This window comes from Pogoniulus pusillus, chromosome 15 (assembly GCF_015220805.1).
Source record: "Pogoniulus pusillus isolate bPogPus1 chromosome 15, bPogPus1.pri, whole genome shotgun sequence".
Classification (NCBI taxonomy): domain Eukaryota; kingdom Metazoa; phylum Chordata; class Aves; order Piciformes; family Lybiidae; genus Pogoniulus; species Pogoniulus pusillus.
This window is the reverse complement of record NC_087278.1, coordinates 13,104,745-13,129,700: the sequence shown is the minus strand read 5'-3', so window position 1 is coordinate 13,129,700 and position 24,956 is coordinate 13,104,745. Positions and strand designations below refer to the sequence as shown.

Below are 24,956 nucleotides of genomic sequence, written 5' to 3'. Positions count from 1 at the left end.
GATAAATGTTTTAAAATGAGTTCTCCAAGCTGGTGACACTCTTTTTAAAGATGATGCATTATCTGAATATCAGAATTACTCCTATAAAGGTGCATATGGGAATGAACAAACCAGAAGTTAAATTAGCAAGTGAATGCAGATCAATCTGACATGCTGATCTAAAAAATATTTGCTAGTTTGTAAAAACAGCTGTAACTGGGAAATTATCACCAAGCAGATACATTTCCCATGGCATCCTTGGGGGACCAGATCTTGGTGCTGAGAGGACACCCTGCTCTCAGCAGCTTGTAGTGCTGTCACTGAACGTATTCAGAAGAAAGCAAGAAAAGTGAGGAATTGCCTAGAAAACTTACCACAGAATGATGGAAAGTTAAGGGACCCTTTCATCACAACATGTAGGTTCCTGCATTAGAGGGATGAGAGCTATAGCCATGAGGAGCCATGCTTGCACAAGATCCAGTGGCTGGAGGGTGAGAATAGGTCAATTCAGCTTAGCAAAAGAGGTATGTTTGGAGAGTTTGACGTCAAATCAGTTTCCTAAGCTGAATTTTCTTGTCCTGACATATTCAGAAATGGATTGTCTTTCTGAAAGATGAACGATGTAACTTAATTGGCATTATTCTAGGGACGTCTTCTGAAAAAGATGCTTTCCTTTTGTTTTTCCTCTCCTACTCCTTGTATCCCTCTCTGCATGACACCTCACAAATGCTAGAGCAGCATTTGTTTCCTGTAGGAAATCATTTTATTAAGGCTGTGGTTCTGTCTAGCAGTTTTGTTGCCTGCCTTCTTCAGAGTCATGCAGAGCAGTCTTGTATTTTAGGTACTTGTTTGTCACCAGCTGCAACAGCAATAGAAGTTTCAGAATGCGATTGGCAGGCTGCTAGTGACTAAAACCAAGGCTTGTTATTTTGCCTGCTAATTTTGAAATATTACTCTTACCAGTAAAGGTCATGAAGTTCTTCAGTATTCTGGAGCCTCAAAGACTGAACCTTGAAATACTGTGTGATTGCTTCACTCCTAGTTAGTGCAGAAGGAAGCTACTTGCATAATGGCCTTTGCTCTGTGTGGGTGTCTATATAGAACCTACCCTATGCCATGCAGCATAGCCACATTTGGAGGAAGTCTCAGTCAACTTAAAAGTTTTGGTCTATCCAACGTTCTGTTTGGTGGTGATACCAGAATGTATATCTCTTGCAGCTGCTGCCTGTTTTGGTTCCCCTTAAATGCTCTCAAGTAAAATCACAGAAAGATCTTTCCTCATTCACTCTTTTTTTCCCCTTGGATGTGACTTCAGGAGGTGGACTGGGAGTGCCTGGCCCAATCCACCTGGGTATGTGTGAGGTGTGACTGCATGTCCTTGCTGTAGACAAAGTACGTCAGAAGGTGTCAGCTGAACTCACTGGCAGGATAGCAGCAATGGAAGGAGATGGAGGAAGGGAATAGAGCTGTTGACAGATGAGCAGGTGCTGAAAGCTCATCCATTCACCATTCTGAATGCTTTGCTTGTGTTTGGGGAATTTCTCCTTAGAGAAAGACAGGTCCAGAGTGCTCAGTACCTCACCCGAGGTTGGCTGTATAGCTGTGCTCTATAATGGAAATAAAGATGATGCTAATTGAGATGAAGTTTTATAGTGCTAATGTGTATTTTACTCCTCTCTGTGGTGAAGTGCAACCTGGGTCGGAGGGAGCTGACAATGTCCTATTCATATGTAAAATGTTTTGAAGGATCTGTGGTTTGGAATGTTTCACAACTGCCAGATGAGGGGATTGGATTCTTGTATCTGAAAGCAGCATTACCTGTGTGCAGCTCGTTGTGAACAGAGTGGGGAGAGTGTGGAAGAGCTGTTTCTGAGTCTCTCCATACAGATTTATGGACCCTGCTGGAAGAAGGCAGGAGTGCTGAAGAACCTCAGTCTGATGGGGCTGGACATGGCTCATCAGTGCTCTGCAGGCCTGGATCCACCCTGATGCTGGTCAGCTGTAGCGACAACCAGCTGCTGGGAAAGTAAAAGATCTTGCAAAGAAGCTGATTGCATCTCTGTGTCTTGGGATTACTCAGAGTTTAGAGGTATTAAACAGAATAAACTCTTGGAATAAGACAGTAAAGCCCAGCTCTGTAGTAATTATTAGTCTGGACATTTTGCAGATCACAGAATCAGGCCTTTATTGTCCATGGTATTTTTTTCCCTCTTAATATCAGCATTTGGCCCTTTGCATTGCCAAGGAAGTAGCCTCCTCCTTCATTTGAAAGAGCTCATCTGCTTATCCAACAAGCTGCAGTCTTAATCCTCTTTGCCATAATGAGTGACTGCTTTGGAAGTGATTACTGCAGGATTTCATACTTTCTTTCCTGCTTATCAAATGGTTCAGTGCTTCTTTTTTGTAAAGGAAATTATTGTTTGTAAATCACAGTAAAGTATCAGGAGGATGTGAGCACACTAAAAATATCAGGCACTGCTTCAGAGGTGGTAAATCTTTGTCCATCTGGACACAGTGCTAGGACAGAAATGCTTTGTGTCTCTTGACACAATCCCTTGGGTCTCTGTTTGTGTCAGGTCAGGAGAGTGTGTGTATATGTGTATAATATATGTGCCTTGAAGTTCAGAGACAAAAAATTTGAGCTTTTAATTGCTCTGAGTTAAAATGACTGCTGCAGCTCTGTTTCCTGTTCTGCTTGGCTTCTGAGAAGACTTGCTGTGCATTTGAGTATATCCACAGCAAATATGATTTTGTGTTTCATCTTCAGCACACATCTGTTGATGCACAGCAAAGAAACAGTAGCTGAAATAGATTGCAGCTGCAGCAGCCATCATTCTTATTTTGACCATGATTCAAGATAAATGCTTTTAAAATTACAGCTTTCTGAGGAAACCTTCCTCCTTTAAAGGTTTTTCTCTCCCTCCCCATTTTTCTTTTTTCTTTTTTTTTCTTTTTCTTGGCAAGCTCATACATCATGTTTGTCAAGTAGATTGGTACTAACAGAGTAATGGAAGTAGTGGGAAATACAGAAGAAGAAATCTGGCTTCTCATTTTTTTTAGGACAATGCAAATATGGCTGGGTTTTTTTTTTCCCTGGACCTACATTTACACAGTTTTTATTTGAACTTGCCTCAGACATGTGATGTAGCCAACTATCTGCGGGCTTGAAAACTAGGCTGATAAGAACAGAGTGGAGCATTCAACTTCTTGCTGTAGAGAGAACCCAGTGGCAGATGTGCCTGCTGATGTTGCTACTGCACATACTTAGAAACTGGAGGGAGGCATTTCTGGAAACCTGCAAATGACACTAGAAATTTTCCACTCTTTCTAGGTTCTTACTGTTTCATTCTGAAAAACACATGGCTAACCTGTAGTGGAAAAGTAGGAAAAACATCCAGAAGGATAGTGAGTTTTATTTGCATTTTGATATGCTGGATCTGTAACATTCCTTAGAATAGAATCACAGAATCAACCAGGTTGGAAGAGACCTCCAAGATCATCCAGTCCAACCTAGCACCCAGCCCCAGCCAGTCAACTAGACCATGGCACTAAGTGCCTCATCCAGGCTTTTCTCGAACATCTCTGGGGATGGTGCCTCCACCACCTCCCTGGGCAGCCCATTGCAATGCCAATCTCTCTCTAGCAAGAACTTCCTCCTAACATCCAGCCTATACTTTCCCTGACACAACTTAAGACTGCGTCCCCTTGTTCTATTGCTGATTGCCTGGTAGAAGAGGCCAACCTCCAGCTGGCTACAGCCTCCCTTCAGGTAGTTGTAGACAGCAGTGAGGTCAGCCCTGAGCCTCCTCTTCTCCAGGCTGCACACCCCCAGCTTCCTCAGTCTCTCCTCATAGGGTTTGTGTTCCAGGCCCCTCACCAGCTTTGTCGCCCTTCGCTGGACACCTTCCAGCACCTCAACATCTCTCTTGAATTGAGGGGCCCAGAACTGGACACAGCACTCAAGGTGTGGCCTGACCAGTGTTGAGTACAGGGGAAGAATAACCTCCCTCCATCCTACTGGCCACACTGTTCCTGATGCAGGCCAGGATGCCATTGGCTCTCTTGGCTACCTGGGCACACTGCTGGCTCATCTTCAGCCTACTATCCACCAGTACCCCCAGGTCTCTCTCCTTCTGGCTGCTCTCCAGCCACTCTGTCCCAAATGAATGTCCCCTTCATGCAATGAATAATGCACATCTGGTTTATATATATATATATATAGATAAAGCTGGTCACATTTCCATAGTTTCTTAATTCCTTTGTAGAAAGTTGCATTTGAGATCAAAAAATGAATAGAAATGAAGAAGAAACAACTGCTAAAGTTGATGTGGATGATAAAAAAAAAAAGAAAGAAAATTGTTATGTATAAAAATTTAGAAATAGTTCTGGAAGAGAAGAAGTAGAATGTTTTGATCAGCACTTTGGGACATTTGATTTTGGGTGGTGTAAACCGGAGTATATATGGGGATGAGCAGGCAGCAAAGGTGATCAACAATTCATCCAGGTGAACCTTATGAGCTTCAACAAGAGCAAATGCAGGGTCCTGCACCTGGATCAGAACAACACTTATTATCAAGAGAGCCTGGTTGGGGAGGTGATAAAAAGCAGCCCAAAGGAAAAGAACTTGGTGATGCTGTGCTGGTGGATGAGAAGCTGGACATGAGCAGACAGTGTGTGCTTGCAGCCTAGATGGCCAATTGCTTCCTGGGCTGCATCAAAGTAAGCCTGGCCAGCAGGCCAAGAGAGGTGATTCTGCCAGTTTGCTCTGCTAAGATCACACTTGGAGTGCTGCATCCAGCTCTGGAGCCCTCAGTACAGGAAGGACATGGACCTGAGCGAGTGGGTCCAGAGGAGTGCCACAAAAATGGTAAGGGGGCTGGAGCACATCTGCTGTGAGGACAGGATGAGGGAGCTGGAGTTGTTCATCTTGGAGAGGAATAGGCTTCAGGGAGACCTAATTGCCACCCTCCAGCACCTGAAGAGGCCTGCAAGATGGCTGCAGTGATAGGAGAGAGGCAATGATTTGAAATGAGGGAAGAGTAGATTTAGGTTGGGTGTTAGGAGAAAGTTCTTTACCATGGGAGTGGTTGCCTGGAGAGGTTGTTGGGACCCCATGCCTGGTGTTCTGAGCAACCTGATCTAGTTGAGGATGTCCCTGATGAGTGCAGGAGAGTTGAACTAGATGACCTTAAGAGGTCACTTCCAAACTGGGTGATTCTGTGATCCATCCAGACCTACCCTGTGGAATACTGTGATTCCCTGAACCTGAAATTCATTCTGGAGAAAACAAGAGTGTAGCAGAGAGGTTTGTACTTTGAACCTACAAGAACTTGCTGCGTGAAAAGCAGTGTGTGTCTGTGCATGACAGAGATAAACAGAACAGAGCTCTCTCTTTTTTGTGAGAAGCAAAGCATATTTAAACATCTCTTGCTATAAGCTTGTGGATAATTTCTTGAGATGTCTCAAGAAATTCTATATGGATTAACTTTTGAAAAAAAATGCTGGAAAAAAAGTTGCTCATTGTTCATTAGCAGGAAAGATGTTGTGCTAATTTATGCTGCATGCAATGTCTGTAGGGTGGCCAAGGATCTAAGTCTCTGCATAAATTCACCCAAGAATATTAACTTCCCCACTGTGCCCAATTAAACCTATCCCCATGCTAATCTGAGAACAAACAGGATAAAACATAAATTTGTTTCTGGAAATCTCTTTAAAGCAAAAAGTAATTAAATATTTCTCTGTTCTTTGGAGAGCATTTACAACCTTTGTAATTAGTGATTAGAGCTCAGAAACAAATGTTGAGATTCACTTCCTTGCTGTGCCAGGATTTATTTAATGTAACTTCAGTTGCCAACCCATCCAGATTTGGTGGTCAGTGGAAACAAGGGGAGCCACCTCCAGAGGCACATGGGACAACCCATTGCTGCAGATGTATCTCTCTGTTAATTGTAGGAGCTTAAATAAGTAGCTTCCTAAAATAAATCCAATCTGTAGCAGCTAATTTGCTTTGTGGAGGTCTTTAATCTCTTTGTCTCTATGTTTCTGATCTGTCAGCTAAGGATGGTGGTTTTGCTGGTTCCTGGTCCCATAACTGGAGGCTTTGCTGCTTGTCTTATCTGTAGTCATTTCACTAAGGTGCATCCTCTTCTTTATTTTTGATTATTCACTTTTGTCATATCCATGCACAGTCTTACTTTAGTAAATCCCTGTGGTACCTAAGTGGTAGTAGAAACATCAGGGGAGGGCAGGATGAACATGCTGAGTCAATGAATTGGTATTTAAAAGCTGAAATAGAGCATTTCAGCTCTTCAGGTGGAGCTCTGAAACATCAAGCTTTTGGTATTATGTCTTTGTTACGTACATAGAGCACTCAGTTCAGTGAGGTCTCTGGTTTGTTCCTGAGGCACCATGGTGTTACAAATAGTGAGGCCACAGAATTGTGCTTGTTTCTCAAGCTGAGTAAAACCCTGTTTCTAGTTACTGTCTGGTATAAGGCAAAATCTAAGTAAATATTAACATAGAGAATAAGAATTATCTCGTTCTTTGCATGTAAGACTTTGACATGCTCAGATACAGTACCTAATCTGATTTTTAAGTTTCTGAAAAACAGATCTCCCAAGCTCCAAGAAAGAAAGCTGCAGTTTTGTCTTGTGAACACTATGGAAGCCAGACAAGTTTGGTCATAAATCCTTGTACCTGTTGTCTCAGGATGAAGGGATGATAATTTAGTCTAAAATCCTGAGCTGGATGCAGCAAAGCATAAGGCCCCAGATGTCACAAGATGTTGCTATTAATCAGGCCATCTTTGTGAACTGCTGTTGAAGGATTAGTGTTTGTAAATCATTGCTGAGAGAGCTAGCTAAGAGTCTCCTTACTCAGTCTTTAGAGCCAGTGCTGGGTGACAGCATTAGCATTCACTCCTCATGCTCCTGGTTGCTGATTAAAAATTAACCCTTCCATATTGTTTGGTGTCCTTAGCCTGATTAGTCTGTAGAAGGGAGCACAGGAATTTTAATGAAGTCTGAAATGAGGTGGTCTTTTTGTCGCTGAGTTTTCGATTTTGCCTGCGGTTTGGACTTGGCTGAAGTCTTGCAGAGCAGATTGTTGTAAATTATTATGGAAGACTCGTTTTCCTGAAGCAGAACGAGCTGGTTACTAATGATGAGCTTGTTCAGCATGACTTTAGCTAAGTGTCTGAAAGGTAAGTGGACAGGATGTTCCAAATGGCAAAAAATTCAGTCCAAGAACCTTTGATGAACTCCGGAAAAGAGCTGCTTCCTAGAGTTGCTTACTTAACTTTGCCCTCAGTATTTTCACGCTTCAGGAGTGTTGCATCTGCAAAACACTGTTAAATTGACCTGTATTTGGTTTGTATTCAGATGTGACCAGTTCGCCCTGAGCATAATTCTTGTCAGTGCAGTTGGAGCAATGGTTTGATACTGTCATTTACAGACATATGCTTATGATTGAGATACTATAATGGAGGGGGTAATTAATTGATTGTGAGATATTATTTGTCAAAAAGTTAACATTGTTTATTAATTTTCAGTATTCAGGAGTCTTGCCCCCCTGACCACTGATTTTAATAATAATTGGTTCTTTTGCAGCCATCATGGATACATTGTACAAATTATAACATAGGATCTAAGGATGCTTAAGAAATAACTAGACAACAATATAAACACTTAAACCCAATTCAACTGAAAGAGAAGGTTCCTGCAGTGAATATACCAGATGGACTCGGGAAGCTCCTTTCTGCTTATGGCAGAAGGCTAGGGTGAATAACAAGAGGCTCTATGTATTTATTCACAAATACTAGCTCCTGACTTGTGGAGCTGGCTATAGCTTCACACAGTACCCAAAGCACTGGCAGGGAGTTCTGTTGGTGTCCTATAGTCGCTGAGGTTTCTGATTCTTCCCAGACTTCACAGGCTGCTGGGGGAAGGAGCCAGATGATCTCTGACCTTATCCTGATTTCTTTGGACAATCTGTGTGTCCCTTCCAGGGCTGCTTGTCTTGGCAGGTGTAGGCAGGGTGTCTTGAATGTGCAGTCTTAGCACGATATCATGCTGGCTGTTCAGGACTATTGTGTATAGGCATTTATGCCTATTCCTGGTAAACTCGAGGCAGGCAGTTTCCAGGCAAACTCAGAGTATCAGTTTGTTACCTGTGGCAGAGCTAGCTTATAGCTTAGCCAAGCATAATGCTGCAGAAGGCAATAAGGCAGTGAGGCATAACACTGCCAGAAGCAGAGAGCAATGGCAGCAGCAGGCAAGCATGAATATAATGGCAGAGCACATTGTGTTACCTGCTTATCTCTTTTTATCAGTACAGCCCAAGACTAATGGGCCTTTGGACACAGAATAGCCAATCAGAATGGCAGTTAGCTGAGCTTAACTATATTAGATGAAGCCATAGGCTTACTTTACCCAAATTCAGGAAAACCACAGGCCTTGCAGGAGGCAGGCAAAAGCCAGGTGTGTGCACCTTGTTTACCACAGGGTGTAAACAGGAGCAGAACAAGTCTGAGCAAGCCAGAGTCCTTAGACGCATTGGCTCCAGGTTCTTTGTCCTCTTTCCCGCAGTTGCTTCTTCCTATGGCAGAAGGAAGGTGAGCAGAAAAACATATTTGGGCAATCCAGTACATGTATAAGCCTATTTTGGCCTATACAGGCCTCCCATGACAGATATGGGAGTCTGTGAGAAGGTGTTTAGTCTGCTATTTGAATGTGTGTTCCAATGCTTCGTTTTGTGTACTCAGCAGAAGTAATTTTCTGTGCTGCTTTGAGATCATAACAGAAGTCTACTTGGAAGACAAACCATATCCAAATCTTCAGCTGAAGAGAATCCCTAGCTTATAGTATGGATATAATTAATTATTCTTGCTTTGCTTTAAAAAGTCAAGGAGTTTGAGGGCAGTAGCTTAAGTAAAGATGACTAGAGATGCCAGAGGTGTAAGTAACAATTTTAATGCAGCCGGGCCAAGTGACGCGCATTTTTCTGTCTGGGTTGAGAAGGGAATGTTTAGGTGAATGTTGAGCCCTAGCCTGGTTGGTCAGAGTTGTGGGAGAAGGTACTAGGTTATTGAGAGCAAAGAGCAGATACATAAGGTGCTCCATGGAAAGCATTAAACCTGGCCTGAAATTAGGGGCAGTTGGACAGAAGTATTAGCTGGAAAGCAAGAAGAATTAAGCAGCCTGCTGTCAGTTTTCAACCTTCCATACAGAAATCAGACCCCCAAAAAAGAATATGTTTGAGGATTTTTCTTTGAAACAAGAACAGGATCCCATCTTCAGCTAGAATCTCACCATGCTCATGCCAGTGCCTACTTTTTTTTTCTCATCAAGACAACTTGTATTGCAAATGGATGGGATGAATTATGTATATCAGTTTTAGGCAGTGCTGTATTAGGGAATTATGTCTTCGTCCTCTAGCCCAGTGTAATGAAGAGTTAAATATTAATATGTCCTCAGAACTGTTCTCAATATTTCTAATATGAGGCAGTTGATTTAAGAGGCAGTGAGCAGAGCTAAAGATTTACATTTGATTATTGTTCAAGTAATTAGAATAGTCCATGTAATGTAAATGAAACATTACCAAGTAAGAAAACTGTTGCTAGATAAAAAATTGACAACTTTTATTGTACAGAGGACTTGAAATGGGAGCCTCTGACATTTACAGGATTTTAGAATGGTAGGGATACAGGTGGCTCCTGAATGCACGCTTCCCATATTGAGATGTCAGTCATTTGTCTCTCTAAGTATAATAATATGATGGAAGAAGTGCCAATTATTTTATTTGTCACAGAGAAGAGACTTCTCTGTGACTTGATCCCACAGTGACTTCTGAGAGGAATTTGCCTTTCTGTGAGAAATTGACAGTTCTGGTTCTAAATCTCTAAGAGTCTTGCTTGTCGTGATTTACTCCCTCTCTCCCTTTCTCTTCTGACTATATAGTGTTCACATCACTTTTCAGGCCAGTAATCTCCAAAGAGAGCTACCACCATATCCCTTCTCTCTGTTTCTCCATAGTCCCTGGTACAGAGAGGCAGAGATTGCATTGATGTGGCTTCTTGTTTTCAGTAGTTTCTCCTGTCATTGTTCATGCTGTGGGAATATCAAATGTCTCACATTCTGAGACCTTCTAGCACCATTCCTGGACCTTCTTTGTAGACTATTAAGAGTATGCCTTCTGCCAAAACAACTTAAGCTTGTGAGTGCTCCTTGGCCTGTGAAATGCCATACGAAAAAGTGAAGGCTTTATACCACACCTGCCCCCGTGTTCTCCCTCCGCATCTGTGCTCCTTATTCTAGGCACTGTCCTGATACATTTTTCGCTAGAAGCAACCTGAGGGTGACAACTCCTCTTGTAAATGCCCAGATCTACTAAGTGCCTTTCAATGTACCTTTGCTCTGACACTTGTAACCCTGCTTCTGCCATCTCGAGTTCAATGCCTAGGGGGCAGATGCCTGTAAACATGCTGAGTTTTGGACCATGGAAGGAGATTTGAAAGCTGCTTGGCCTGTCCAATAACTTTCAAGCTCTCAGTATGTTTCCAGGCAGTACCTTTCCAAAGGGTGTGTTTAATTTGAGGGATCTATGCTTTATTTTGAGGCCACCTAATGGATAGAGACTGGCAAAACCTCTGGATTTTTTTTTTCTGCACAGACATGAGAAGATTTGACTGAGGAGATGCTATGTTCTCATGCACAGTGCACCATAATTCACAGTGGGTCTAACCAGAGTTTTCTAGTTGTACATGGATGCTTGTGGTCTGAGATAGTTTAAGGCTTGCACATGTAGCTTGCTTCTCTTTATGAATATATCCAGAGATTATTATTACGTTGATAAGCTTTCAGTTTGGTGGGGATGTTTAACTTTCTTTATTCAGAAGCTGGTGCTTAGATATTTGGTGATTTCAGAAATGTGGTGCTTAGATAACAGACTTGCCATGAAATTAGTGACTAGTGATGGCACAGACTCTAAGAAACAGGCCAAGGTTGCATTCTGGACAAATCATTCCTGGAGGTGGAAGAAAGATCTCGCTGTTACAGTTCATTCAGTTGCTCACAGTGCTGTCTAAATTCAGGGAATTGCTGATTGTGCTGCAATTGCAATATTAACACTACTCTTTAATCATTAAAGGCATTGAATGCTGCTGTCAGCTGCTTCATACACTGTGTGTGCATGAGCACAGTCTTTTAATCATTTCTTGAAGCCGTGCATGTGCAATACTTATCATTAGATTATAATTAACTGTAATTATGTATGGAGATCAGCCAAGTCATAAAATGTAAACTTAGATATTTACTATGCTAATAAGAAGATTTGGTGAAGATAAAGGGCTTGGGTTTTTTTTTTTTTTCATTTTCCCTTCCACAGTAGTATAATGGAGTCTTAGTGAAAGTGTTGTTAAAATTGATATAGCTGCAGTCCATGTCCATATGGTAGCTTTCCTGATGATGGAGACAAGATTCAGGCCCCAAAGGTTGTGTCATTCATAAAATGCTGCCTCAGAGAAGCTAAGATAGTAGAAAACAGCTTGTGGAAACCTTGAGAGGCAAGATTGTCCAGAGGCATGCCAGCCAGTGTTTTCAACTCTATATCAACATTCCTGATAGTTATTCACCTATGGACAGTTCTGTAAAAGATAGGAGTGGCATTTCTGCTGAGGAAAGGGGAACATTCCCCTTTCTTCTGATGCTGCAGTTAAATTCCAGGCACAGTTCTTTTCTAGATGTGCACAGAGGTGCTCTGTACAGCTGCATCAGGGCTTGCTGTTCCTGACACTGATAGGCAACCGAGTGCTATGTTGAGCAGCGGCGTTGCTCTGCTAACTCTGCAGTCTTCTAAAGGCTTTGTTGGAAAAACAAACCAGTTAAGTGATGTTTGGAATCATGAAAAAGATTTAATGGTTTCTGTGACTGACATTCTACATTAGCATTTAGCTTTGGCTAGGGAGACAGTTGCTTTCTGTTTGTTTGTTTACATCTGGGAATCAAATGTTGCATATTGTGCAAATAATTTCATCTTTATGGTGGCAACTGCTGCACATACAAAGTGTTGCTGTGTTGATAACCTGCTGGCTAAGTGAAGCAGGAAAGGAGACACTTATGCACATTATTGTTTACTCTATTTAATGGAAAGTGAAGTAATAAGTTAGGGAACACCACACCCAAATTATTGTTCTTCTTCATCTTGCAACAAAGCATCAGTGTTTCAAAATCCTAGTCAATTGCAGTCTATTGACCTGGGTATACTGAAAGATTCTCCTCTCCCTTTCCCTCTGCTCTGGTGTTTTAAATGGAAATGATGTGTTTTGCTGTTGACTGGAAGAATCTGTTTTGAAACCGTTCTTGTAGTGGTAAGGGGGCTACAAAATTATTTCTTCAAAGCATCCCTGGACACAGTTCCTGGTACAAGGGTATGGAAAGGGACAACAAATGGGGACAGGATGGACAGGAGTTTTGTAGTTAGACCAGCTGCTAGATGTCTCACACCCTCACTTTAGTGTTGTCTTCCTAAAACCACTTCCAGACACTGGAAACTGATGTTACTCATGGAAAATATTTTGCAGGTTTTAACTGTTTTCAGTGCTTTTAAAGTTAACTTTTAAAAAGGCACATTAAACACACAAACTAAGGAATTGTGATATTTGGCTGTGTGACTAGAAATACTGGAAGTTAATCAGGTGTTTAAACATGTAAATTTAAATTGTAACCCCTAATAACATTACTGTTCTAATTGTGAAGCAAATAAAAACATGAGCCAGATTGTTTACTAAGAATGTATATCCGACTCCTGTCACATGAATCTCTCTTGCTCAGGGAAAAAGTGACAGGCACATCATTAAATAATTGCCTTCAACTGAAAAATAGAAATGAAGTGAGCAAAGGAATCCGTTATGTTTCCAGACTGGAACTGTGTAGCTTTCTGGGGCTCGTACTACTTGATGTATCAATTATGACTCTGTATTAGCCCTCTGTATTGAGACGTCACTTGACTGTTCTCTGACTCTTGGCTCAAAGCCTGCAGCTTCATGTCTGCAAGTGGTGCAGCTCAGACCTCTGGCCTCTGGCTATAGGACACTTGAGTAGTTTCTGGTTACAAAATGCAGCAAGCCGTGGTAAGAGCGTGCCTGGCTCTGCTTAATGTCTCCTCTCACTATGATGCCTGATATGGGCATCTTGTTGCCTGATGCTCCTTCCCTAGCTAGCAAAACAAGATGGGCCAGAGGAGTGTTTGCAGAGGATGATGTGGACCACATAAGATTAAAAGAACAGGCAAGATCTTCTTTTCCCCATGACTACAGAGAGTGATGGGAAGTGGAGAGTTTTTTTTCTGGTGGCTTTTGCAGCCCTAAGGGTCCAGCATGAAACTGATGATTTCTGTGCCTCCTGAGGCTCTGATCAAGTTCTCTCCTGGAAACACTGTATCACCTAAAATGTTGCTCAGTCAGACCTTTGGCAAAGCTTTTGACCTGAAAATCTTCTAGTCTCCTACTGGGATGACATAGCATATGTTGGTTTTCAGCATCTGTCAAACATTGAGTTGTGGTACGTAGGCTGAAGCAAGAAGTGCAGCAGTAGTTGACTGTGTGTGCATTATGTACTGCTGAGTGTCTTCTCTAGGAGAAACCACAGTGTGGACAGAAGTTTTAAAATCAGATGTTTTAATGATAGATTCCTGCACATTTCTGTATCTAAACAGAGAGGTTCAAACATTGCCTCTTGGACACGTTGGTTATAGGAATCCATCCCACTCCTCTCTGATGATCAGGGAACAGGTACCTAGCACTACTGAAAATTGTGTTGCTTTGGTCCCTGGGTTTGAACCATTGTGCACTTGAGCTGGAAGTTGTTGGATAACAGAGGTTACTGCTAACTGATGTTTCTAACCTGTGTTAATTTCAATTTCCCCTTGCAGTAATGCGTAGAAATCCATTTGGGATGGACATTTGCTGCCGGAAAGGATCCAGAAGTCCACTCCAAGAACTGTATAATCCCACCCAGGTGAGTGTCTCGTGACTATTCCAACATCCCAGCCCAGCGTACAAGTACAACCTCTTCTGAAGGTATTTTGATCTATTTTTTTCTTTAATGTATATGCAATAACTGCCTTCAGCTTGGAGAAGCGATCCTGGGACCTGCAGTATTCAGCCATAAAGTTCTGCAGCTGGAATTAGGGGCCTAATATTTAAAGATTTTCAGGCATCTAACCAGTGGATGACTCAAAGCTTTTCTTAGGTACCCAAAGGCTTTATAAGAGTACCTTTGAGGTCTCCTAGAAGCTGAAACATCATAATTTAATCTGTCAATGAACGGAGTGGCAGGGTGGGGTGGGAGAAAATGACATGGTATACATTGAAAAAGGAGCATGGTAAGTCTGTAAACAGCAATCCTATGTATGAGTATCATAATAATATGAATATCATTTATATGGCTTTCAGGTAGCTACCCTTCCTGTCCTGATTCAGTCCTTGTATGAAATGTAGATGAACACAATGGCTTATACTTCTCCTTACGCTGTGTCATGTTTAACCCCTGATGGTCTTCATGGGAGCTTAAGATAACCTGGTCTTAGGATAACCTAACCTGCTTCTTGTGACAGGCAGCACAGGAAAGCTACCTGAAATTTGTTCTCCCATTTGCTCTTTTGGATCAGTTTGTTCCCTAAATGTGGGCTGAATTGGCACATTCAGGAGCAGCATTTCCTGTTGGCAGCTGAGAGGAAGTGCTGCCATTGAGAGAAAATGCCAGCTGACTATTAAACATATTTATTAAAGTTTAACAACCACCTATTATATATTTATCCATCAATGAATACATTGAGTTTTACTAAATTGGCTATTAAGGAAAGTGACTATCCCGATGAATCTAAGTTGTTAGACTTAACAAGGCAGTAAATGTTTTAAATACTATTTGATTATGAAGAGACTCACTATTTAGTCTGAAAATGAAGTCTAAGTGATTTAAAGGATTTATGTGAAGAACTGACAACAACCCAAAGATATGTGATCTCTGTTACGTAGCGCAGAAAAGCTCCATTTGCTCACCAGTGCTATTTTTATGAGCCTGGGCTGACTTGCTGATTCAATTTGAATTCTGTATGTGGCCGAGAACATGAGTCTATTATGCTAATATACCGGCCTTTATTGATCATTATGGGAGTTAGCACTGGGTAAATGGAAAGTGCATGTAAAAGCCCTGAAGAGTAACAATCCAGTGCTACAAAGGAAAAATATTAGCATTCGCCGGTTAAATTTGAAGACTGCAGATGCTCAAGAAGGGCAGGTAAGGGAAAAGAGGCTGAATAGTTGGCCTCCCTGGGGTCAAAACCTCATTTCCCTTTAACATCTCTCAAGAGAGAAACATCTCCGTCCACTGAAGGTCCATAATCCGACACCTTGCAAGCTTAAACAACAGAAAAAAAATCCTGAGCTTCCTGAAGCAGGGGATGCAGCTGGCAGCTCCTTCACTGCCTCTACTTCCTTTTTGCATGCCCTGACCAAGCAGACTAGGAACCTCCCTTATCAGGCTCGTCTACCAGCCAGGCAGAAAAAGTTGGTGTTGAGGAGACATGACAGTTGTTTCAGCCAGTGTTGAACTAAGCAGATGACCATTTTCACGCTGAAGTGTTTGCATCAGCTCACTGACGTGCCTTCTTGCCAAGCTTTTACTCTTTTGTCTTCCTTTGTTCGTGGTTGCTGTTTATTTGCTTTTTAGACGAAGCTTTGCGTACTGCAGTCGGTTCTGTTGTTTTGGGGAAACGATAACAAGCGAAGACAGTGAGTAGAGGCTACTACAGAAGACAACAGATTGGAAATGACCCCTAGAATATTAGTTCATATACATGGGTCACCTTTCTTTTTTCTGTTTTGTGCCCAAATAAATGGCTGTTTCTAAGCTGGCAGACTAGGGACTGGTTTGTATTTTGGTAGTAGATCTCTTGTACTCAAGAATTCACCAGTAGCTGTGAAGCTGGGGGGAAGGAGATTAGATCTCTAATCTTTCTCCAGTTTCTTGCTGAAGCAGTTGTGATCAGTCATTTCTCAAGTCAAGTCAGAAGTCAATATAAAATAAACACTCAAGAAGGCATTTCTGGCCAAAATGTGTCTCATACTAATGTAGATAATTGAAAACATAGGTTAGATATTTAACCCATGATCATGAGAACCTGTTGGACTCCTGGTGTGGTGAACCTGTGTTTTTTGTCCTGGATGCCAGTGGCTGTGTGTGACATCACAGGAACTCTCTGGGACACGGTTTAGCAGCCTCAGAGGAACAAGGGAAGTAATTGAGCGATTCTCCATTGTTCTCCTTGTAGCTCAAAGGAATATGTTTATACATATTCAAACACCAGCCCTTAGGCCACTCAAAGAATCCCTGCATCTGTGGCTCTGGATTGCTACAAGCTAAGTGCAGTTGTCAGTTTTTTAAAGATGGGAAACTTTAAGTATTTAATGTGTCCATGTGCATGTGTTTTTTTACATGATCTAGTGTAACAGGAGAATGCCTTTGGGGCTCAGCATCCTCTGCTGCAGAGCACAGTACAGCTCGTGTGTTCTAGGTTTCCTTATGTAGGCGACAAGATGGAACCATATCTACAGCAGTTGCTGTTCCTGGGAATGTTTTCAGGACCCTTGAGAGAGGTGGGCAAGGGAATAGAATTTGGTTTCCTGCTTTAAGATGGTGTTAAAGGTCCATATGTCCTCTCATAGAGCCTGCTCATGACTTCCCTATTCGGGGAGGTGAGAGTTTGGCCATTAATTGAAATAGATGCCAGATAGGGTCAATACGCTCTCGTATTCCAGATGCTGTAGTTTAATGTGAATAAGGTTTGTCTGTTGTGTTTTCATCATCAGGTTGTGCTGCCCTTGTAAAACCAGATGGGGACTGGTTGATTCACACGAGCTGAGAATTTGACTGTGGGTATTTACTATGTTGACATATAACAGCCTCTCTGATCCTGCACTGTGTTGTTTCCTTCTATGGAGTTGTTTGAGTTGTTTGCAGATGTCATAAATTGTCTCATGAATCTCTTTTTTGGCCTGGTAAGGAATTGTGAGAAAGGAAAGAAATAAGAAAATAAAGGAAGAAAGAAAGAAAAAAGAGTAAAAATAAAGACCCAAAACCAGAAAGGAAAATCTGACTTGAGTAAGTTCAATTATAGCAATGATCTGGAGGTGACTGAAAGGGTGGTCTGGTGCTTACTGGAGATGAATGGTAGAACTGCAGTCAGATTTTCAGTAGACTGATCATAATTGTTCCTACTTTTGGTAGAGACAGAGGATAAATGGGTAGAGATATCACTGAACTGGGGCTAGGGAAAGTGTCCATCACAAAGCCCACATACTATTTATGTGTTAGTTGAGTGTCTGGCCTTGGGATTATTGTAGAAGTAGGGACAACTCTTTTGCTTTTTTGCCTGTTGTAATGGAGCAGAATGTGGGAAGTGCATTTGACTGTGGACAGAAGATTTCTTCTCTAGGGCTTTCACTGCTAGATTTTTCGTGAGTGCTAATATACCACAAGGGAAAGAAAAGTCAGTATAACTGCACTGGATTTACACTGAGTAAGTGGATTTCCAGGCTCTGGTCTCTGCATACATGGCAGGCAGTGTGCAGTATGTCTCTGACACCTTATTATCTTTTTTTTTGCTTTCATTTTCCAATGGAGGCTTAGTAAAAAGGGGCAGAGGTACCTGCAACAAATGAGGGCTGAAATGGAACATTTCTTGAATAAGTTTATTAAAAAGCCAATTTGAATCAGTACTAAGCAGAACTGTTTTCCTTCACAAAGAACTGTAAATGGAAATGGAGGATCCAACACACAGGAAACAGGAGAAAATCTAGGTGTAGCTGAACACTGATGAAGAGTCTTACAGGGATGTGACATAAGCTTGTGTGGTGTACTGGGTGGGGGAGCTAATTATATTTTTGTTTTTAATGGAAACCCCAGGAATTTAAGAATATGGATAAACAAATACTTGCAAGACGTTCGTAGGAGACAACTTACACAATTGTGTCTTGTAATTTGCATGACTGCCTACAGCCCCACTGCTCTAAAAATAAGAGATAATTGTGGATCAGCCTGTGAACTGAAGCCACCAGAAGCTCAGAGCTGGGCAACATCATACTTAAGGCTTGAACACTTTTGTGGTTAGTGCTAATCTGGTTAGTGTAATTAATGTGCTACTGAATTACAAGTGATTGCAAACCAAAATAGACCAAATGTTAAAGAAATGGGAGCTAATTACATCTTTAAAGTTAGACTTTGTCTCCTGGCTGTCAAGATTCACATTTAATTCTCATTGACTGCAGGCTGCATTATTGTTTGATCTATCAATCTAGACTGATGAGAGGAACACAGTAGAGAACCAGTCCTAGATCTGTTAGAATCCACATCCAAGGATGACATTTTTCTGTCTCTAGTTTAACATTGCCTGAATTTAATTTGTGAGTACACATGACTGGTCACTTCAGGGCACACTGCCTTTTGTTACTTGCCTTTCCAAACCTATTTCTTTTTGTCAAGGAGATGTGTCTCTGAATGTCCACTTTTGGTGACTTTTTGGACCAGAATGTCCAGTGATTTGCTAAACTGGGTGCATCAAACCTGCAGAGCTTGCATTGCCCTTGTGCTTTGAAGTTGTGTTTGACTGGTTTGGAGCGGCCAATTCCTTTTATTACTTCTGCTTTTTTTTTCTCCCCTCCTATCGACCAAGTGAAAGGAAGAAAGTGAGCTGTTGCCTTGCAGACTATGTTTATACATCCTGTGTCACCTCAGGCCACAAATGATTCTTCTGAGGAGCTGCCATGTGGTTTGGTTATCTGTGGGTTAGGCTGCCTGGATAGCATCAGGAATCACTGCCAACATAGTTCAGCCCACATCGCTCAGCTTTTGTGTGGGTTGGTAGTTTCCTGTCTTCAGCTGATTTCCAGTCATTAGGATTACTCTGTGGGGCACTCTACCAATTCCTGGATGGAGTTTTGTAGTGAGTTTTGTATTCTGACCTTTGTGTATATATTGTCCATAGCACTTCTAATCAAATGCTTAAAATGTTGTGTTTCTGTGCTTTGTGATCCTGAGGCTCTGAGCACTGTCCAGTTTGTTTCTGTGTGCTGTGGCTTCTCATTCTTCAAAATGCAAGAACCAAAGCACAGGTCACTGAATAGGATGAAAGTTCCAGTTTGCCTGGTGTTCTGGCTCTGGCAGCAGGTGACTACACAGACTATGAGAAGGATAAAGAACTTGTGATACTCTGCCAGTGCTTAACAACCTGTGAGTCATGAGTTTCCTGAGCCAGACACATGTCATCATCAGCTGTTTCATGCAAGAAGAGCCTAAGATGCCACACAATTACTCCATCAATCAAAAGGGGCAAAGAAAAGATAGATCTCTAAAGTTACTTGCCAGTCTCAGTCAAAGATAATTACACCAGCTCTATACATCAGTGCTGTACACTAATTTTCCTCCCATTTTCACATACATATGTTTTGGGTGCCCAGTTTCCAACCAGGGACAGCAATACAGTGAACTTCATTGTTACAGATAGAGTGAACTTCAGAGCATAAGGAATGTCTAAAGACATTTGACTTTTGTCTAAAGAACAGTACATGAAAAGTTATTGATGCTTTGCAGCTGAGATGAAAAGTCAGAAAATATATGTCTCTCTTGAGGGCAAGAAGTGGTCCTAAAGCTTTACCAGGCCTGAAAAATTACGTTGTGTGATTGATGCTGAACTGTGTAGGCAAATCTATGCAGAGAATAACAGTGTGATAAATGCATCTCAGTGACGCTATTTGACAGATCATAGATTAAAAACTCCTCAAGAGAAAAAAGTGCAGGATGGAGGCATAGGAAAGAAAAGTCAGCATGCAACACCAAACTTTGGGTGCATAGTCCTGTTGGTAAACAACAATTTTATAGGTAATTAGCTGCCCTTGCAGTAGCAAAACGCCTGCTGATGAAAGAGGAGCTAATGGTTTTATTCCATGAATGACTTCTTATGCAAAGACATCACTTACAGTCATGCTTGGAAGTAGTGAAACAGCAGCTGGTCTGGAGTGAAACATTACATTAACCTTAGCAGAAAAAATTCACAGGTGAGAATGCTTTGTTATTAATTACTTATTACAAATTGTAAGAGGCTGTTTTAGATGCTGAGAAAATGGCTTGGGGAAAGAAGAGTTTCAGATACAGAGTTTCATAGATCATTCATTGTGACATGGTGGATGCTTTTGTAAGTCAGGAAGAATTAATCACACAAGTATGTGCAGTAACTACCAGCACTCAAGGCCACAATTATACCCAGGACATGTTCATTCAAGTTACCGCAGTGCATTGTGATGAATTTTTGGGTACCTGTGTTTAATAAAATTCTTGTTCCCTGTATGAAATTAAAAAATACAGCCATCATTCAGACCAGCTCAGATTTCCCTGATAGAAAAAGAAGCAGCGCAGACAATACTTTTTAATTTCTCCAGTCTTTGACTTGTAGTTCATTGCTTTGAGAGCATAGGAATTTTAATGTAAAAGCTTTCTGGAGACATAAAATTATGAGAGGAAAGATCATAGAATCAGACAATCAACCAGGTCAGAAGAGACCTCCAAGATCATCCAGTCCAATCAAGCACCCAGCCCTAGCCAGTCAGCTGGACCATGGCACTATGTACCTCATCCAGATGGCAACTCCACCTCCCTGGGCAGCCCATTCCAATGCCAATCACTCTCTCTGTAAATAACTTCCTCCTAACATCCAGCCTATACCTCCCCTGGCACAATTTGAGACTGTGTCCCCTTGTTCTGTTGCTGGTTGCCTGGCAGAAGAGACCAACCCCCACCTGGCTACATCCTCCCTTCAAGTAGTTGTAGAGAATAGTGAGGTCAGCCCTGAGCCTCCTCTTCTCCAGGCTAAACACCCCCAGCTCCCTCAGCCTCTCCTCATAGGGTTTGTGTTCCAGCTCCCTAGACGGCTTCATTGCCCTTCTCTGGACACGTTCCAGCACCAGTTCTGGGCTCCTCAATTCAAGAGAGATGTTGAGGTGCTGGAACGTGTCCAGAGAAGGGCAACAAAGCTGGTGAAGGGCCTGGAACACAAACCCTATGAGGAGAGGCTGGGGGAGCTGGGGGTGTGCAGCCTGGAGAAGAGGAGGCTCAGGGGTGATCTCATTGCTGTCTACAACTACCTGAAGGGACATTGTGGCCAGGTGAGGGTTGGTCTCTTCTGCCAGGCAACCAGCAATAGAACAAGGGGACACAGTCTCAAGTTGTGCCAGGGTAGGTATAGGCTGGATGTTAGGAGGAAGTTCTTGCCAGAGAGAGTGATTGGCATTGGAATGGGCTGCCCAGGGAGGTGGTGGAGTCACCGTCCCTTGAGGTGTTCAGGAAAAGCCTGGATGAGGCACTTAGTGCCATGGTCTAGTTGACTGGATAGGGCTGGGTGCTAGGTTGGAGTGGATGATCTTGGAGGTCTCTTCCAACCTGGTTGATTCTATGATTCTAATTCTCATTTACTATCTAACTTTAATATTCAGTAGGGGCAGAGAAGCTGTTAAATTCGCAACTATTTCCAAGAGTTTGGATTTCCCAAGTCTCATTTTTACAAACCTAAGTGTATGTGATATAGCACCTCATGTCCTACAGAGTGACTGTAATCTTCATTGATGTAGTAATATTGATATCTATTATTCCTTCACTTTTTTATCTCTTTGCAATATAAATTCACCTCAATAACTTAATCAGATGCACCTTACCACACCTTTCTTCAGTAAAAGTGCAATAGTCTACTTGTATGTTTATGCAGAGAGATTCAGGAATGCTTCTCTTTATATGGATACTACAGACAAAGTAAGGTGAAACTGCAGTCCCCTTGAAAGACATTGCTGCAGAAGCCAGCATGCCTTCTGACACTAAGGAGATTCCTGGTCCTGTGAGGAGGCAGCCTGTGGACTTTTTGTACAAATGGCCAAGGCATTAAATCAAGGACAAATTATTTAAGGATGTTTTCCAAGGTCTCTCCTTCCTGAAGTTTGTGGAGAGGTGTGGGGTGGGTTGAGCTGGGTGCTGCAGTCTAATCCATACTGCTTGCTTAGTGTGCCGGAGAAGCGTGCTTATTCTCCAGTGGGACTGCCCTGCATGGTGATGGACAGGGCTAAGACAAAAAGGTCAGCTGGAAAATATGCACTTTGAGGATGACTGAAAATAGCTGTGAATTTGGGCTCATTTCTTCCAGTAGTAGTAGCTGGGAAACCCTTGGGTTGACGTGACATTAATCTCACAGCTCTGTATGGGCAGTAATGATGGATTTGAGGCAGTTTGACTGTGCATCCCACACCTGGCAGCAGGGTGCTCAAATAACATGTACAGATGATGCGATCTTGTTGATGCTGCCTTGCATTCTGACACTAAATAGAAGAAATGAACAGGATTTCAGGCTAATAGACTCTTTATTAAGCATCTTGTCAGGATGATCTGAGGCTACAGTAAAGCAAGAATTGCGATTGAGACCTTGTGTGCTCATCTGTTGGTCTGGTAAAACAATAAGAAAATTGTGTCTTGCTCTGTCAATCTTTTTAGCCTGATATAGTCAGACCCTTGTGGTGGCAGTAATTAACAGTTCACTGAATTTAAAGTATGAACTAGAGGGGCCCAGGCCGTCACTACTGATGGTCAGAGCACTCTCCCAGTGATTTTTGTCTTCTGGTTCTGGAAGCAGAGTATGTGTGCTTCCCACATGAGACACCCAAGCTGCTGGCTGGTGGAGTTTTTCTTCTGTTTGCTTAAGTGTCAGACTGAAAGATTGGTTGTTTCAGGAATCATCACTTTGGGTGAGCCACACTTAAATTGCTTTTACTCACTGATTTTTCAGACCTTGGATTTTACTCATATGGAAGAGGTGTAGAAAGAAAAGGGGAGGAGGAAGTGTTTTTACAAGGTAATGCCTGTACAGCATTTGAAAACAGCAGATCTCATTTTTGTATTGTATGTGTCTTTTCTTTCCCTCTTTGAAAATAACACAGTAGTAATCATACTGACACCACTCAAGTAGATCTTTGTTGCTCTACCTACCTGTAGCAGCAGTCGTTTATCCTGGTGTGGATGAGGTCTTACATATGACCCATCTCTACATTTGTGGGGCAGAGGCAAATTGCAGGGAGCAGAATGAAAACAAAATTGTATTTCCTTCACACTGAGACTATTGTGTGGTTGTGTTGGAGGGCACAAGCGGTTTTCTGCTCTGCTTTTTCCAGCGTACTCTCAGGGTAGATGTTTCTGTCCATTTGTATCCTTGGGAGAAAAGTGAAACCTGATCTCCTGTAAATTGATGGCAAAATTCCTATGCTGTAAGGAGGCCAAACCTCTTGTTAAAAGATCTGGTCCAGGGGATCAGAAAGGAGCTATGATTGCAGCTGTTGCTTTGTCTCCTTTTTTGTCATTTCACACATTCTGCTGTGCTAGAAAATGCTGAGGAGTCTAAGTCTGATGCTGATAAGGCAGCTGCTTACTTTTCCCCCCCCTCCCGCCCCACTGGTAGCAATGTTATAACTGTAGCCAACCCAAAGAGAGTTGGCATGGCAAACTTAGGGTGCACTGATGTTTATATGTGTTTCTGGAAAATCCAGGAAAGTGTATTCTTCTTGATCTTGAATTACATCCGAACAGTATTTGGACTATGGTCCTAGCACAGGGCAAAGCATTACATCCAACCTTTAGAGGAATGGTAAAAAACCCACAATATTCCCACAATTGGTTTTCCTGGCTGCACAGCAAAATACAAGTCCTCTGTAACTATCAAGTAAATGCTCTAATATATGTCTTTTCTCCCTGTAAAAGTGGGACATGTCTTAGATCATTTCAGACAGGCATCTGGGGATTAGTAAGAGGAAGTGAATATTAATTCAATTAGAAGGCAGAAGATGCACCTGCAAGCTGGCATGGGGACTTAATGTCAGGAGCTGAAGTAACAAAGACATCTCTAGGTGGGAGAGGACAGTTTCATCTATTAAAGTCAGGCTTGGTTTTTGCCTTGCATACATTTTACTTAGGAAATGATAGCTGAAGGACTTGCATTTACATAGCAATATAGTGAATGTCATATTTTAGGAACTAAGCCTTGATGCCAATAGGTGGATGGTGAGCTGGAGAGCAAATGTACAGTGGTAACTTATTTTGATACATTAAATATTCAGCAAGGTCATCTGAAGGAGAGAAGAAGTGTTTCATTGAACTGGTAAGGAGAAGCTGAAATTGTTGGTACTTCTCCAAAGCACAACGTCTTACTTCATGTAAATTGAATGACAGTTCCTGTGGTGAAGGTAAGATGCAATATTCTGTACTTCCACAAGTGCTGCTTTCTTTCTGTAGGAGATTGGTGTGGCAGTGACATCACCCTATAAAGTAATAGTGAAGAATGATTATTTTGAGCAGTTAGTGTAGACAGAGTAGAGGCTTTTCCTTTCTTTTTTTCCATGGCTTTGGATGTATAAAAGTTTGTATATGGACTTTCTTACAGTTAAATGCCACATTTCTACAGCCTGAAAATGAATCCTTCCACTCTGTGCTTTCCAGACATGGGCACTCTTGTCACTGAGTCAGTCCTGTATCTGTAGGCTTCTCTCACCCCTCTGCACAGACTCCCATTTGTGTGTGGTTTTCTGTTCATCTGTGTTTTCATCTGAAGTATGTAGGTGTTCTGCTCAGCTCTCTGCCCTGTGCACAGATGTGAGTCTGCAAAGATAGTTTTGTCTCACTTTTTGTGCCTAATTCCTATCCTCTGGTAAGGACTCAGGAACTAATAGGTAGAGCTAAAAACCAGTGGAATGTGTATGTACAAATTGGTAGTTCTATCTGAAGGTAAATTTTACACCATAGGAAGCTTTGCCTTGACAGCATGATGGTGGAGCACTGCACACCCAGCTGAATGGTGTGCAGTAATAAGACAAGGAGCTGTGGGTATAAACTTGAGTGTAGAAG

General features: G+C 42.0%; 1 protein-coding gene across 3 annotated transcripts in view; it reads left to right on the top strand.

Annotated features, from left to right (window-relative positions):
• The window catches only part of CHST11 (carbohydrate sulfotransferase 11), a 188,006-nt gene that overhangs the window by 66,313 nt on the left and 96,737 nt on the right, over positions 1 to 24,956 (top strand). The window contains exons 1-2 of one of the 3 annotated variants that reach the window (XM_064155423.1): positions 4,561 to 4,846; positions 13,906 to 13,991. In XM_064155423.1, coding sequence (XP_064011493.1) covers positions 4,669 to 4,846; positions 13,906 to 13,991 — 264 coding nt within the window. In that variant the 5' untranslated portion in view covers positions 4,561 to 4,668. Of the gene's footprint in view, positions 1 to 4,560; positions 4,847 to 5,108; positions 5,285 to 13,905; positions 13,992 to 24,956 lie in introns of those variants that run through there. The other 2 variants (XM_064155425.1, XM_064155424.1) reach the window with 2 other exon arrangements.